This window comes from Pseudonaja textilis, chromosome 2 (assembly GCF_049901715.1).
Source record: "Pseudonaja textilis isolate UNSWEBS1 chromosome 2, rPseTex1.2, whole genome shotgun sequence".
NCBI classification, from domain to species: Eukaryota; Metazoa; Chordata; class Lepidosauria; order Squamata; family Elapidae; genus Pseudonaja; species Pseudonaja textilis.
Window position 1 is genome coordinate 18731017 of NC_141991.1, and position 16870 is coordinate 18747886.

At 44.7% G+C, this 16870-nt stretch overlaps 1 protein-coding gene across 2 annotated transcripts in view; it reads right to left on the bottom strand.

Moving 5' to 3' along the window:
- The window catches only part of LOC113450864 (killer cell lectin-like receptor subfamily B member 1B allele B), a 46118-nt gene that overhangs the window by 26041 nt on the left and 3207 nt on the right, over positions 1–16870 (bottom strand). For both annotated transcript variants that reach the window (XM_087923406.1, XM_087923407.1), the window contains exon 2: positions 7013–7114. In XM_087923406.1, coding sequence (XP_087779532.1) covers positions 7013–7114 — 102 coding nt within the window. The remainder of the gene's footprint in view (positions 1–7012; positions 7115–16870) is intronic.

Below are 16870 nucleotides of genomic sequence, written 5' to 3' on the forward strand. Positions count from 1 at the left end.
CCATTGACTTCGTACACCGCTCCATTCGGACTTGCTTGGACAGGTGACTCCGGTGCAAGGGGCTCAATGGGGTGGACCTGCAGGGCCTTGCTCCGAACGCTGCGGCAGCGAGATGTTTGAAAAGGAGAGCAAAGCCACTCTGGCTTTTTGCTCACTCTGGCTTTGCTTTCCTTTCCCAACGCTGAGTTCGGGGTGAGGCCCCACCGGCCCGAACACGCCGGCGGTGGTATGTTTTGAAAAGGAGAGCAAAGCCACTTTGGCTTTGCTCTCCTTTCCCAACGCTGCATTCAGGGCGAGGCTCTGCCACCCCGAAAATGGCAGTGGCGGGATGTTCGAAAAGGAGACCTTTCCCAACACTGCATTCAGGGTGAGGCCCCCAGGATCACCCCATTGAGCTCCTTGCACCAGAGCGTGCAAGTCAATGGGATGATCCTGCGGGGCCTCACCTTAAATGCGGCGGCAGCGGGATTTTTTCTCACCCCTGAATTGTGCCCTGCCACTTACCTCCAGCGCCCCTCTGCCGCCTCCTAGTGCCCCCCTGCCAGCCCCCTTGCCTCTCAGCGCCCCCTAAGGCATCCCACCACCCCCAGGTGGCGGTACCGCCCACATTGGAATCCACTGCTCTAGACTAACCAAACCCAAATCCTGCAATCATTCTTCATATGTTTTTGCCTCCAGGCCTTTAATCATCTTAGTTGCTTTTCTTTGTATTTTTTCCAAAATCTTGTCAAACTCTAATAAGCATTGTTGCAAAGGAATCTTTATGCCCTCTAGTGCCACAATATTCTACCATGGTTATACAGGTAGTCCTCGACTTACAACATTAATGGAGCCTATTATGGCTGTAAGTTGTGTTGGTGTCTGTGAATTGACCTAGTTTTGTGAACCTTTTTGCTGTGGTTATACAGTGCACGCCACATTTGTAAAGCGAACACCACAGTCATAAAGCAAAGACTGTCATCATAAATGCTGATTTTCAGGGGAAAAATGTCATAAAACGCAGTCATATGACCACGGATCATAAATGCTGGCCATGGCTGCCAAGCCTCCCATATGGGGACATGTGGCTGCAGGAAAGCATGGCTCTCGGAAGTCCAGAACCGGTTCAGAAGTACCGCTGGAGTGGCCTGGCGTAATTCAAAAGATCATTAAACACCCAGCCATAAACTGAGGACTCCCTGTAGAAATGGCAAGCAGAGATGGCAAGGTTATTGTTCGGACCCAAACCCTTTTCCAATAAAACAAACATGAACCAAAGAGAACAGAAACCTTTTAATGATTGTTACGAATCCCCAGTTAAAGGGCTGCTGCAAACTAATTAACTTTGATAAGCACAAACCTTACCAAAACTGTACAAAACTGCCAAGAATCACAGATAAGAAATATTTCACAACACAAGAGTCTTCAAATGCCAACTTAAGATACTGTAATGTCCATGAGGCTGAGTTTCAAAACGTCTTTGCTTCCTGCAAAGAATGTTCGCTTCACAGCTGGCTTTTATCTTCTTGAAGGAGGGGCCATTACCTTGTAGCCTTACTCCCGAGTTGCCCGTGCTATTGCAGTTACTCTTTCCTGTGAGCAGCCCTGCGCGCAAGTACACTTGGCACAGGCTCCTCGGGAACCTCCTCATCGCTGCTACCAGCCCCCACTGAAGGCAGCAGTCCACTCCCTAATGGTCCTGGCCCCTCATCTGAGTCCTTGCTCTCCTCAGCCGTCTGCACCTGCTGCCAGCTAACCACAACAGTTCTACAGGTAGTCCTTGACATAGAACAATTTCTTTAGTTATAATGGCACTGAAAAAAGTGACTTATGACCATTTCCCACATTTATGACTGTTGCAGCATTCCCCATGGTCACATAATTAAAATTCAGACGCTTGGCAATGTTCTAATACTAATGACGGTTACAGTGTTCCTGGGTCATGTGATCCATGTTTGCAACCTTCTGACATGCAAAGCCGATGGGGAAGCCAGATTCACTTAACAACCGTGTTTCTAATTTAAGAACTGAAGTGATCCACTTAACAACTGTGGCAAGAAAGGTCATAAAATGGGGCAAAACTCACTGAACAACTGTGTCTCTTAGCAACAGAAATGCTGGGCTCAATTGCAGTCGCATCTGTATGCTGTGACCATGGGGGATGCTGCAACAGTCATAAATGTGGGAAATGGTCATAAGCCACTTTTTTCAGTGCCGTCATAACGGCCACTAAACAATGCTGCAGAACAAGCTGCTGGAAAAAGGATATGGAGCACACAATGGAGGAAAACCCAGCCTGCCAACAACAGAGATTCCATCCCTTCAAATGGACGAAAACCAGGAGTGGGAGAGGCCTACAGGCGGCTTCTGAGAGTGAGGAAAGACCAGGAAGACGGACTGTGCTATGTGAGTAAATTCGGATTTTGCACAGTTTATGAGTTAAAAGCCTTTTTTCTTTTTAGCAGCAAGACAACCAGCTGCACACTCAGAGCATTCCTGAGCCAGAAAAAGAGCTCTCATAAATTACAAAGCTGTAATGGGAAAGAAAGTGAAAAAGAAGAAAATTAAGTAGGTTAATATTTGTGCTCTTACATTATCCTGTACATATGTACAAAAACAGACCGGTTTCATTTGTGTAGTTATTATGTCAGTATATTATTATAACGTTAATTAATATCATTATATTATAAAATATAGTATCATTAAGTTATTACTGTAGCTATTATGGTATTCAGAATGCAATCCCTCATTTGTGTAATTAATGGCTGGGTGTGTCTCTGTATTGGCTTCCATTTTGACCACACCCTCCAAATAAACACCTCACTCCTGGGTAAGGATTTGCGTTATCCTATAAAGACAGATCATAATCCCTTATCTCTTCAGGCCTGGCCAGAGGGGAAAACATGCAATAAATTAATTAGTATGATTGTTTCCCGGTCTTCAGTTCAAATGCACTTCTGGGGAAATTCTCCTTATGAGGAGCCTGTGTGCAGATCTGAACCCTTATGCTTAGAGATTGGATTGGACACACATATACAGTACCTAGTGTTTGATTAGAATTAAAGGAATTTCCCAGGTCAGATTCAGCAGTTTGTGATTCATATCCTTTGTCCGATTTTTAAATTGCTTCTTAAGATGTATGACATGGTAATTCCTACAGTTGAGATGTTTTATTTATATTTTATTTTATGATTCTATTTTATTTATTGGACTTGCTTGCTGCCCATCTCGCCTAGGTTTAGATTCTGCTGCTATGTTTTCTCAATAAGTATTTTACACAATGATTCATTATAATCTATTTATATTAGATTACGTTTATTTCTTTCTCTTTCAATATATTCAAACTTGTAAGGCTGATTTTATAGATATCCACCCCTACATCCACTTCAGATAATGTTAAATTAAAACTACAAGCCATGTAGATCTTAATATATGTTTATTTTAGATGAATGATGTTGATCTTAAAAATAGATTATGATACTTCACACAACATTTTGAACTGACTAGCTGATTAATTTCAGAATAGGAAGCACATCAATTTGCGGTATTTATAATAACCACCACCTTAAAAATAAGTGATACCGATATTTTATTGATTGATTGATTTAAAACATTTATATAGCCGCCCCTCTTTCAACCAACTCTGAATGGCTCTAATCAGTATGAATTTGAAACTTCTTTGAACACAGATCATACCAGTCATTTCTATGAAGAGTTACAGCAAACTCAGTACAATCTCTTACTACAAAATTCTAAATGATTTTCTCTTAACATTTATTCCAAGCATGTAGGCATGAACAACAATGTCACACTGAGCCAGATTGCTTTTTTGGACTTCTTAGGGAGGATTTTAAGTGTAGAACTAAAAGCTCCTATCTCAAATCCACATTAGGGAACTATCCCCTGCTCAAATATATATTTCCAGGGAAATTAAACTGTCAGCTGAGCCATAAAATATTTTAAAAGTCAAACATTTAGAAAGAATTTGGCAAGTCATTTAAAGCAGAGAAAAGGTGCTGGCTATTCCTGCCATCTTGGGAGTCCTCAAATTTGCAGATGACATTAAGCTGGAAGGAATAGCCAACACCCCAGAAGACGGCTCAAAACCCAAAAGGGTCTTGATAGACTTGAACACTGGGCCCTGTCTAACAAAATGAAATTCAGTGTAGATAAAAGTAAGGTTCTACACTTAGGCAAGAAAAACCAACTGTACTGGTACAGGCTAGGTCAAACATGGCTCCGTGCCAGTACCTGTGCAAGGGATCTTGGAGTCCAAGTGGACAGACACTTAAATATGAGCTAGCAGTATGTGGCAACAGCCAAAAAGCCAGTGGAGTTCTAGGCTGCATTAATACAGCGATAGTCTCAAAATTGTGTGAACTAATAGAACCGCTTTACAAAGCAACACTTGGAATACTGCATCCAGTTTTGGTCACCACAATATAAAAAAAAAGATGTTGAGACTCTGGAAAGAGTACAGAGAAGAGCAAAAAAGATGATCAGGAGGCTAGAGGCTAAAACATATGAAGAGCGGTTTCAAGATTTGGGTATGTCTAGTCTAGCGAAAAGAAGATGGGTATGTCTAGTCTAGCGAAGGGGAAGAAATGATGGCCGTATTTGAGGGGCTGCCACAAAGATGGCAGGAGCAAACTACTTTCTAAAGCACCAGAAAGCAAGATAAGAACCAATGGATGGAAACTAATAAAGGAGAGAAGTAATCTAGAATTAAGGAGAAATTTTCTAATGGTGAGAATAATTAACCACTGGGATGGCTTGCCTTCTAGAAGTTGTGGGTCCCTCATCACTGGAGATTTTCAAGAAGAGACTGAACAGCCATTTGTCTGAAATAGTATAGGCTCTCCTGCTTGGGCAGAGGGTTAGAGTAGATGACCTCTAAGGTCATTTCCACCTCTGTTATTCTACATTCTATGAAAAAACCCGTTACCACTTCTAAAGACCAGGAAGGTAAATTGTGTACAGTAGTTCCTTTGAAAGAACTATATCTTAATTCTTTAAATTCTATTCAGATCTCTATAGTCAATAAAAGAAACTACCTCATGATGATATAATGGAATTGAGCTGAATTGACTTTTTTAAATTTTAATTTTTAATTAATTAATTATTTAAATTTAAAGGGAAATGAAAAATATAAGGCAAAACACCACAATCCACACACACACAAAAACCCCACCCACATTTAAAGGAAACCACCTTTAAACTTAAATAAAAATGACCTCACATTTAGGTCAAGGAGTCAGAAGAGGAGTCTAAGTGCTATTGCTACTGATCAACTGCCTTGATCTCCATTCATTCTTCTCTAACTTTCTTATGTTCCTTTCATATCATGAATGGAACATACAGATAGTCCTCAACTTACGACCACAATTGAAACCCAACGTGAGATAGTTGTTGTGAGTTTGCCCCATTGTACGGCCTTTCTTGCCACAGTTAAGTGAATCGCAGCAGTTGTTAAGTTAGTAACACAGTTGTTAAGTGAATCTGGTTGCCTTATTGACTTTGCAAAAGGTGATCACATAACTGTGGGACACTGCATATGTGAGTCAGTTGCCAAGCACCCGAATTTTGATTGTACAACTATGAGATGCTGTAACGGTGGTAAGTGTGAAAAATGGTCATAAGTCATTTTTTCCAGTGCCGTTGTAACTTCAAATGGTCACTAAATAAACTATTGTAAGTTGAGGACTAACACTGTATTTACACTATCAGTGATTCATTTAGAACACACAATTTGTCAATATTGCGTTCTCTATTCCACTGCCTATTTTTTGGAATGATAATTTCCTATTGAAGTCTGCAATCCCAACCTTGCTGTCCTTCAAAAAAAAAAAAAAAGGAAAAGGAAAACAATTAAGCCAGTGGTGGGATTCAAAAACCCAGGAACCAGTTTGCTGCTCAGTTGCTGGGTGGGCGTAGCCATGGTGGGTGTGGCCTACTGGAACTTCCGGTAGGGCAATTTTTCACCTTCCCAAGGATCCGAGGCTTCCCTTGGGAGTCTGGGAGGGTGAAAACAGCCTCCCCCGGGCTCTAGAGGCCCTCCAGAAGCCAGAAACAGGCCCGTTTCGGTACTTCCGATAGGCTGTTTTTCGCCTTCCCAAGGTTCCGGAGGCTTCCCTCAGGCCTCTGGGAGGGTGAAAACAGCCTTCCCCGGGCTCTGGAGGCCCTCCAGAAGCCAAAAACAGGCCCGTTTTGGTACTTCCGGTAAGCTGTTTTTCGCCTTCCCAAGGGTCCGGAGGCTTCCCTCAGGCCTCTGGGAGGGTGAAAACAGCCTTCACCAGGCTCTCGAGGCCCTCTGGAAGCTGGAAACAGGCCTGTTTGGTACTCCCGATAGGCCATTTTTCGCCTTCCCAAGGGTCCGGAGGTTTCCCTCAGGCCTCTGGGAGGGTGAAAACAGCCTCCACCGGGCTCTCGAGGCCCTCGGGAAGCTGGAAACAGGCCCATTTCTGGACTTCTGGAAGGCCCATTTTTCCCCCGCCCAGAGCCTCCCTGCAGATCCTGCACTTACCTGCATCGAAAATGGGTCACGTGGAGACTCCGAGGAGGGGAGGGGAGGGATGGGCAGGGCCAGCCAGTAGGTTTAAATATTGGTTCAGTGAACCAGATGCAAATTTAACACCCAGTCCACCCGAACCAGTCTGAACCAGTAGAATCCCACCCCTGCTTGATACTAAAATATATATATATATATATATATATATATATATATATATATATATATATATATATATATATATATATATATATATATATATATATATATATCCACTTTGAACAATAGGCCATGCTATGGTAATGGTTTGTGTTTTTTCTCACTGTGGGAGAAAAACAACTTTCTTCTATCTGTGGTTTTAAAAATATCGTTTTCTCTGTTTTAATCCTTGCATGCTGCCCAAAGGCAGCCTTAGCATTTTAGATTATAAATAATGCAGTTACTTTTAAAATAAATTAGTTAAAAATGACTTGTGTATGTACAGTATAAGCATTCATGGAAAATATTAAGTTTCAGACAACTCACCCCAGATCCCCAGGGCTGCCAGGGCTGCCACAAGAATGAGGATTATAGCACATCCAGATCCTACCAGGAAGCAATGACACCGAGGATGTTCCAGCAAGAAACCTGGAAACACAGAGATAAAGAAAGAAGCAACAAGGAAAATAAGACCTCTATACAGGTAGTCCTCAATTTACAATAGTCCATTTAGTGACTGTTCAAAGTTATAATGACACTGAAAAAGGTGACTTAAGAGAGGATTGTAAAGCACTATGGAGCGGTATATAAATCTAAGTCCTATTGCTTTTGCTAAGCAGGGCATTAAGTGAGTCTCATTAGATTTTATGACTCTTTTTGTAATAGTTCTTAAAGTGAATCATTGCAGTTTTTAAGTGAAGCATATGGTCATTAAGTGAGTCTTGGTTCTCTCATTGATGTTGCTTGTGGAAGCTGGCTGGGAAGGTGGCAAATGGTGATCATATGATCCCAGGACATTGCAGCCATCATAAATACATGCCAATTACCAAGTGCCCAAATTTTGATCAGATGACCACAGGTATGTTGTAACAGTTGTTAGTGTGAGGACCAGTTGTAAGTTACATTTTTTCTGTGCCATTGTAAACTTTGAATGGTTACTAAAAGTAAAGATGATAGATAGATAGATAGATAGATAGATAGATAGATAGATAGATAGATAGATAGATAGATAGATAGATGATAGATGATAGATAGATGATAGATAGATATAATTCTTTATTGGCCACATAAGGAATGCCTGGTGCATAAGCACTCAGTATACGTACAAAGAATAACGTGATAAAAGGTTCATCAATCACAAATCATAAGATTCAATCATAAATCATAAGATACAAACAACAATTGATAAATCTTAATACATCAGTAAGATTTTTATTCCGCCATATAAAGGGTGGGATAAAAATCTTTTTTTTAAAGAAAAACACTACTCTTTCCCTAGCTTCTTCCATTGTAGATTACTCTTAGTTTACTCTTCCCTTTTCAGTTTACCAACAAGAGTAAAGCACTGGGCATCATTGTTGCTAATCTCTCAAGGGAAAATGGAGACTGAGAAAGGGACAGATGAATCATCCCATAAGTGAAACCTTATTCAAAGTCCTTGCAGCTGAAAAATATCACTGAAAGAAAAGTGTTGGAAAAATCTGAGAGGACCCATTACAAATTCCTAGAAGGGCCATTTGCTCAGAGGCATGCTGTTCCCACTTATTTTTACCTCGTAATCTGCTATTCTGCAACTATTTCCAGTTGATGATCCACAAATTCTATTTTTAAAAGTTAGTTGACTTTAAAATCTGGCTTGGCTAGGCTGGCTGTTGCACATTCGCTAATAAAATATGCATCTGATGGAAAATCAATCTAGATTGAAAAGGAAATAATGTACAGAACTCAGCCTTGACAGTTTAATCCAGTGTTAAATTCCTTCCTTCCTTTCATATATTTGAGTTAGTCATATCAGGACCTTACGAAAAACCCACCACAGAAACTTTTGAAAGGAAAGAATGGAGGTGTAAGAAATTGGTAGCAAACGTTTCACATTTTGTTATGAATAATATTTTCCCCCAAATAATATCTTTATACATACATTTGTATTCCACCTGCCTTGGATTAATCATTAAGGGTATTAATCACGTTTAGGGTACACGTTTCTTCCCACTGTCATCATGCTCTTAACTCTTCCACTGCCACGCTCAACGTTAATTTTCATAAATTTTTGTAGTTCAATTTTTCCATTACAATATAAGAAAGTTATTAAAATGCATTAAAAAGTGTTGAAAATGTCCATGTTTTTCTAATGCCCTAGTTATAAGTAAATACTTTGCTTACAGTGTTCAATCAATATATTCTGTAGACTTCCTGACTGAGTTGGATGGTCATATAAATGTTCTAAATAAATACATGTTTTAAATTAATACAGTTGTGGGGCCCAACCTGGGTGATGGCCTGGGAGAAAACTGAATTTATAATCTTGTTTCACTTTCAGCATGTATGGAGTCTGTCTTGTCAGTTGAGCAATGGAAGAGACGAGGGGCACCATTGTTGAGCTATAAGGCATCAGTTGACTTTAATCCAGTCTTCTATCCTACCCTTACTCTGAAGAGCTGAAGATGACTCAGATAGACTTCCCCTCCTTTTTAATTTCACAGAAATCTGTGAAGGAACCAAACTGTAGAGGAAGTGAGTGGTCCAAGCTGGAGAGTGAAAACAGTGAAAAAAATAACTCAAGGCCAAAAATAGAAAGCGGTTCTCTGGCTGGCTGAGGATCTGAAAAACCAAGTTCTTCTCAGAACAGACATGGGGGCTCCATGCAGTCATTCTGAGTCTGTCTGGGCTCTATACTGAAGAAAGGTTCTGTTGTGGTCCTTCAGCAGCCTGAGGAGATGGCAGCAGAATTGGACAGTGGGAAGGAACATGGGCCAATCTGGGAGTCTGGGGAGGACTTGGACAAGGGTCCTGCGTCTGATGCAGAGATGGGGCCAGGGCCATCTGGGTGTTATGTGCTGACTCTGGAGCCTCCAGAATCTGACAGCAGCAAGGCAGAGGAACAAGGGGAGCCTATTCCCAGTGCATGTGTGTGCAGAGCTGCCAGAAGGTAAGAACAGTTAAGACACAAGGGGCGACTCAGGAGTAAGGCTTAGAGGTGGTCGGCCCTCCCATAAGATGTAAAGGAGGAGCAAAAGGACAGGAATCTTTGCAGGAAGCAACTTTGTACTGGTCGGTTTGAAACCTGAAGCTCGGTGTTGAATTTGTGTTCTGTTTTGGCCTCATATAAATAATTAGACATTTAGTTGTTGGCAGCATTTCAAGGAAGATAAAGATGCATGCTATCAGTCTTATCCTGAAGGACTTTGGCAGACTTCCATGGGACTATTTACGAACTGTTTCAGACTCATTATGGACTGTGAATGACTAAAATTGACGTGTGTTTGTGAGTGTCTCCATAAGCCTTGGTCAGAACAGGTTCAAAAGAGAGGTGAGCTACTTCCATTAGCATTGTCTCATGGTGCTGGTCTGCAGAAGGAGACCTCTTTGTCCCCGAGGCCTCTCTGCATGATTATGGACTCTGGAGCACCAAATTATAAATTCTTAAGGATTATAAAATCTTAAGGAGGACCCCTGTGATAGTCCTCTCCAGTTGTTGTTTTGGTAGCTCAACTAAAGTTACAGGTAGCTCAACTAAAGTCCAGGTAGCCCTCAACTTAAGTTTTTTGGTAACTCAACTAAAGTTCATGTTATGTCCTGAGGACTCAAGGAGTTCTCACTCAGGTCCACTCACTTGTGTGGGCGTTATTTCCCCCATTCCCATTGGTCAGTTCTCCCCAGCAGCCAGCTATAAAAGCAGGCTGCGGGGTCCAACTGGCTGCTGATTGCTGCGAGCCAGTTCCAGGCTTGGCAAGCACGGTCAGCCCTTTATTTGTAAATAAAGTACTGTTGCACTCATGCTCTGGTTCAGCCTCTCATTGCTCAAACTTAACACTGGCGACGAGGATGGGATGGCTACCAGAAGCACCTTGCAACCGCTGAGTCACTAGCCACCGATCTACAGCCCAGAGAGAGCGATCGGTTGACAACAAAGGAAACGCTGATCCGCAGCCAGAGAGAGCGGTCAGCTAGCGAAACGAGCGATCAAAAGAGCAAACGCAGATCCGCAGCCAGAGAAAGCGGTCTGAGTCAAATAGTTAGAAGCGTCTGTAGCCGCTTGTTAGCCTCGCTACGGGGAAAGTGAAGCGCTGCGAGCCGCAGCCGCTCTGCATTTGGCGCGAAATTCAAACGGGTGTCATTTGAATTTCGGGCCAGTAGAAATCACAGCACAGCGCTGTAGAGAGTCACTAACGCCCACTTTTTTGGCGCGAATCAAGACACCTCCAACGGCTAGCAGCCAACGTGGTAACCCAGAGAGAGAGAGAAAGAGAGGGTAGCAAAAAACCTCTCCAGAGCTGATATCACTTGTAACTCACGAGCGTTCGTAGTCCCAGAGAGATTTCTCCCACAGGTAGCCCAGCCGTTCCAGCACCATGAGTTCCAATCCAGTATTCCCGGCGTTTAAACCAGACGAAGAGAAGTGGGAATCGTATAAGAACCGTTTCAATCATTACATCGATGCGGTCGGCCTGGCGGATGCGGGAGAGCATCGGAAAAAATCCTATTTCCTAATCTACTGCGGAGCCACCGTTTACGATACCGCTGCAGCACTCGTGGCGCTGAGAGAATTAAAAAACGTTCCGTGGTCTGAGTTGCTTGAGATCCTCACAAACCACTACGCTCCCAGACCTTCACAAATCGCCAGGAGGTTCACGTTCCGAATGAGGAAGCAATCAAGTAAGGAGACCATCAACCAATATATGGCCGCCCTCAGAACAGCAGCCCTGCACTGCGGGTTTGGAACATACCTAGAGGACATGCTCCTCGATCAATTGGTTTGTGGGGTCAAGGATCTCAACCTACAGAGGCGACTGCTAGCTAAGAAAGACCTCAACCTCGCGCAAGCGGTAGAGGAGGCCCTAGCAGCCGAGCTAGCTACGAACTCAGCCACCGAAATTCAGGGCCCAAGCGCCAAGCTAGCAGCGTTCCCAGTCCATTCCGAAGAGGTGGAAGCGGAGGAAGGCCACAACGATGAGAATGATGTCCATCGCCTCACCAATGACAGACGGTCGCAGATAGGGGCCAAACAAGAATACACCGGTCCACCCAAGCACATCACCCTGTGCCTAGCCTGTGGGGGATCACATCAAAGGGCCACCTGCAAGTTTAAAGGAGCCGTTTGCAACAACTGCCATAAGAGGGGGCACATTGCGAGAGTCTGCCAAGCCCCCCAAAGCGCTGCACAAAGACCCCCGTCCTCGCACTCGGGACCACAGAGGCAAGTATTAAACTGTCACACGCACCGCCTTGCCAGGCGTACTTGCCACTCTGTTAGTAAAATTTCTCTCTCCGTTTCCCTAGAAGGTAAACCGTGCCACATGGAGGTTGACACAGGGTCCGCGCTCTCAATAATCTCGTGGAACACCCTCAAGAGACTCCACCCCAGCCTATCTACTACCCGGCTTCAGAGATGCCAGTTCGGTCTGAAGGACTACCAGGGGAAGGCCATTCCCGTGATCGGCAGAGGCAAGTTCTTTGTCAGTTTTAGAGCTTTTAAAGGCCACCTACCTCTAGTGGTAGTTAACGGCAACCTACCCACCTTATTGGGGCTCGATTGGTTTCCCCACCTCGGCCTAGGGTTAACAGGAGTCCATGCTGTCTCAACCTCAGACACTGACTCCTTATTCGCTGACTACGCAGATGTGTTCAGCGAGGAGCTGGGGTGTTATAATGGAACCCCCATCTCGTTCACCGTTGACCCCCAGGCAGCCCCAATCAGATTAAAACCACGTAGAGTTCCATTTGCTATTCGGCCAAAACTAGACGCTGAATTGGATAAACTACTAAAACAAGGGGTCATTGAGCCAACAGATTTCGCCAAGTGGGAGACGCCCATTGTCACACCCCTAAAAAAAGATGGTAGCCTGAGAATTTGCTCGGACTACAAGACAACAATCAATAAATATTTACAAGTTAGCGCCTACCCCGTGCCCGTCATTCAGCATTTATTGCATACATTCGAACCGAGCAGTATTTTTGCTAAATTGGACATGTCTCAAGCATATCAACAGTTCCCTGTTGATAACCAAACAGCGAACTTCAGACCATCGTCACTCACAGGGTGCCTTCCGATGCAAGCGTCTCCAATTTGGCGTAAGTGTTGCCCCGGCATTTTTCAATCCCTCATGGAGCGGATTTTACAGGGCCTCCCTGGTGTAGTACCCTACTTCGACGACATCTTGGTCTCGGCCAGGGACAGACCCCAACTCTTCCAGAGAGTGCGAGCAGTGTTAGAGAGGTTCAGACAGCATGGCCTCAAGTTAAAAAAAGAAAAATGCGCCATTGCCACTAGACAGGTGGACTTTCTGGGTTATAAAATTGACGCCTCTGGCATTCACCCCCTGGAGTCCAAGGTCAGGGCGATCCACGAAGCTCCCACACCAACCTCCAAAAGCGGAGCTACAAGCTTTCTTGGGACTCCTAAACTTTTATGCATCCTTCTTGCCCCATAAAGCCTCAGTAGCCGAACCCCTACACAGATTACTAGACAAAAAGTCACCGTGGCACTGGGGGCACAAAGAAGACCAGGCGTTTAACGCCGTCAAATCACTACTTACGTCAGAGGCAGTGCTCATCCAATTCGACCCCAACCTTCCTTTAGTACTGGCAGCAGACGCATCCCCTTTTGGAATTGGGGCGGTCCTTAGTCACCGACTCGCCAATGGCGCCGAGGCCCCCATCGCCTTTTTCTCCAGGACGCTCTCGGCCACGGAGCGAAATTACAGCCAAATAGACAAGGAAGCCCTAGCAGCTGTTGCAGCCGTGAAAAAGTTTCACGAATTCCTTTTTGGCCACTTCTTCGAACTGGTCACCGACCATAAACCCCTCCTGGGCCTACTGGCCGGCGACAAACAGACACCTCAAGTCCTCTCCCCTCGGATGACACGGTGGACGCTTTTTCTAGCGGCCTACTCATACAAACTTATCCACCGCCCGGGCAAAACTCTTTCCCACGCTGACTCACTCAGTCGCTGCCCCTTACCCGCTCCGGCTGAAGACCCAGCTCCTGTCAATGCCATTTTTGAAATCACCCAGTTGGACCTGCCCATCACCGCCCTTGACATCGCCGCCAAAACCAAGGCAGACCAAACGCTCGCCCAGGTGCTCGACTGGGTGAGGAGGGGGGTGGCCGGGAGGCAATGTTGATAACAAATTCGCACCCTTTAAGACTCGCATGCAGGAGCTGTCCAGTTTGCAGGGTTGTCTACTGTGGGGCACTCGAGTGATCATTCCGACCTCGCTGCGTACCCGAGTCCTGGAGGCGTTGCACGAGGGACACCCCGGCATTGTGAGAATGAAGGCGTTGGCACGCAGCTACGTATGGTGGCCGGGTCTAGACGAGGACATTGTCAATTGGGTAAGTTCCTGCAGCATTTGCCAGGAATCCCGTCCTGCTCCCCCCATCGCCACCCCTACCAGATGGGAGAGCGCCAGCGCCCCTTGGTCTAGAATCCATATCGATCTGGCCGGCCCGTGCATGGAAAGATGTTCCTAGTGGTCGTGGATGCTTATTCCAAGTGGATAGACGTGGCGCAGCTATCCACGACAACCACACTAGCAATCACCAACGTGTTAACGTGCCTGTTCGTTACCCATGGACTACCCGACTCCTTGGTCTCCAATAATGGCCCACAGTTCGCATCAGTAGAATTCAGCCGTTTTGCAGCCAACCTAGGCATTCGCCACATTTTAACAGCCCCATTCCACCCTGCGAGTAATGGGTTGGCTGAAAGGGCCGTCAGGACCACCAAAGAGGCCCTCGCTAGGTTTGGCAGAGATGACTGGCACCACAAACTCTCACGGTTCCTGATGAGCCAGCACTCAACCCCTGTGCAGTCACCAATAAGTCCCCAGCGGAACTTCTGATGGGCCGACGCCTGAGGACTGTATTGGATAGACTGCACCCACAATACTGCCTGACTCTCCCCTCGCTTCCACTTGGGGTTAGACATTTTATGTTACAGGAGCCGATATTCGCCAGGAATTTCGCTGGGGACCCACTTTGGATTCCGGGCGAAGTCATCGCCGTCACCGGGCCGAGATCATATAGAGTCAGGCTGGAGGACGGTCGCGTCTGGAGGAGACACATAGACCAACTCAGAAGGCGCCTCAGCAACCTCGCAAACAAGGATCCAGAGTCTCCAGTCGAAGGGGAACCGTCCCATCCACCACCCAGCCACATCGCACCCAGTGACCAGTCTGCGCCAGCGTCATTCCGGTCAGCCCAAACCCGGACAACAGCGCCCAGAGAGTTGATCAACCAGATCCAACCCACGAGAGTTTGACTCCAGAAACCAACCCGGTGGTTTCGAGGATGCCCAGTCCAGAGAGAGTGTTGGTGACACTATGCCAGCTCAACCATCACAGACTGATGCCGAACAGTCAGACAATGTTCCCGAGTTGCGCCGCTCCGGGCGCCAACACAAACCCCCCCATCTACCTCAAGGACTATGCGTGTTCGCATCTGGGAGGAAGGGGTGTTATGTCCTGAGGACTCAAGGAGTTCTCACTCAGGTCCACTCACTTGTGTGGGCGTTATTTCCCCCATTCCCATTGGTCAGTTCTCCCCAGCAGCCAGCTATAAAAGCAGGCTGCGGGGTCCAACTGGCTGCTGATTGCTGCGAGCCAGTTCCCGGCTTGGCAAGCACGGTCAGCCCTTTATTTGTAAATAAAGTACTGTTGCACTCATGCTCTGGTTCAGCCTCTCATTGCTCAAACTTAACAGTTCAGGTACCCCTCAACTTGGTTGGAAAGCTGGACAAAAGTGTGTTACAATTGTTTCTCATACTCATGACTGTCACACCTCCCCAGCCGCATGATTTTCTATTGAGGCAAGATAACCGCTATGCATTTACGAAGGTTGCTGCATCACTTAGCAAAAAAGGTTGTAAAATTGGGCACAACTCACATAACAACTGGCTTGCTTAGCAGTGGACGTTCTGCTCCTAATTGTGGTCATAAGTTAAGGACTAGTTGTCTGCTAGCTCAGATTCTGTTTTCTTCCATTTTGAGGATTTAAGCTGATTCCTTAGTATAAAATAAGGGATGGACCAGCAACATAATGGTCTAGTTTAAATGATGAAGTCTTTTCTCCAAGCTGAAAGTGTAACTCTTGCCATATTATTTTCTATGTTTAATTTGGCCTTTTCTTTCCTACAAAAAAAAGTTTGCATTCTTCATAACCATTATTCGTATCATGCCTGCTGTTTTTGATGATGCTTCTGTATCAAAGAAATCTGATTTTTTTTCCAGTCTTCCACAATTTGATAGCTTCAGATATTTCAGATTATAATTTGTGGCTGTATACGGCAACAAAGACCTTGCTGGCGGCGGATGATAGTCCAAAAGATTTGGTGGGGAAGGCTGGATTATTCTGTTCTAGGCATTTTGCTATATTGATAATACTAAAAACACTGGAAATATTACATGTTAACTTAAAATTGTAAAGTTATAACTGATCTCTCTCTCTCTCTCCCTCCCTCCCTCCCTTTCTCTCTTTCTCTGTGTTACACACATACAGATTAAAATAAAACCATGTGTGTGTGTAATATATATAAGATCTGTTCTGATTTCTTTTTTTTAACTAGGACATTTTTGGCCTAAACAAGCACACATGGAGAGCTAATACTTAATCTCTATCATATTGGTTTTCAGTATAGACAAACACACGTACAAACATATGCATATACAGGTAGTCCTTGACTTACAATGATTCATTTAGTGACAGTTCAAAGTTACAACGGCATGGAAAAAAGCGACATATCACCGTTTTTCATACTTCACGACCATTGCAGCATCTCCTTGGTCACATGATCAAAATTCGGATGCTTGACAACTGACTCCTATTTGTGACGGTTGCCGTATCCTGGGGGGGGGGTGTCATGTGATTCCCTTTTGCGACCTTCTGACAAGCAAAGTCAATGGACAAGCCAGATTGGCTTAACAACCGTGTTCCTAATTTAACGACTGCAACGATTCACTTAACAACGGTGGCACGAAAGATAAAATAGGGCAAAACTCACGGAACAAATTTTCTCATTTAGAAATGTAAATTTTGGGCTCAGTTGTGGTCATAAGTCGAAAACTGCTTGTACTCACGCGAAAGCCTTGGAGACAAAGCATGGAAGACAACACGTTATTTTAAAATAAAGTGATTCATGCCACGAAACACAGTAGAATGGGAAACAGACTTTCTCTACTGCTCCT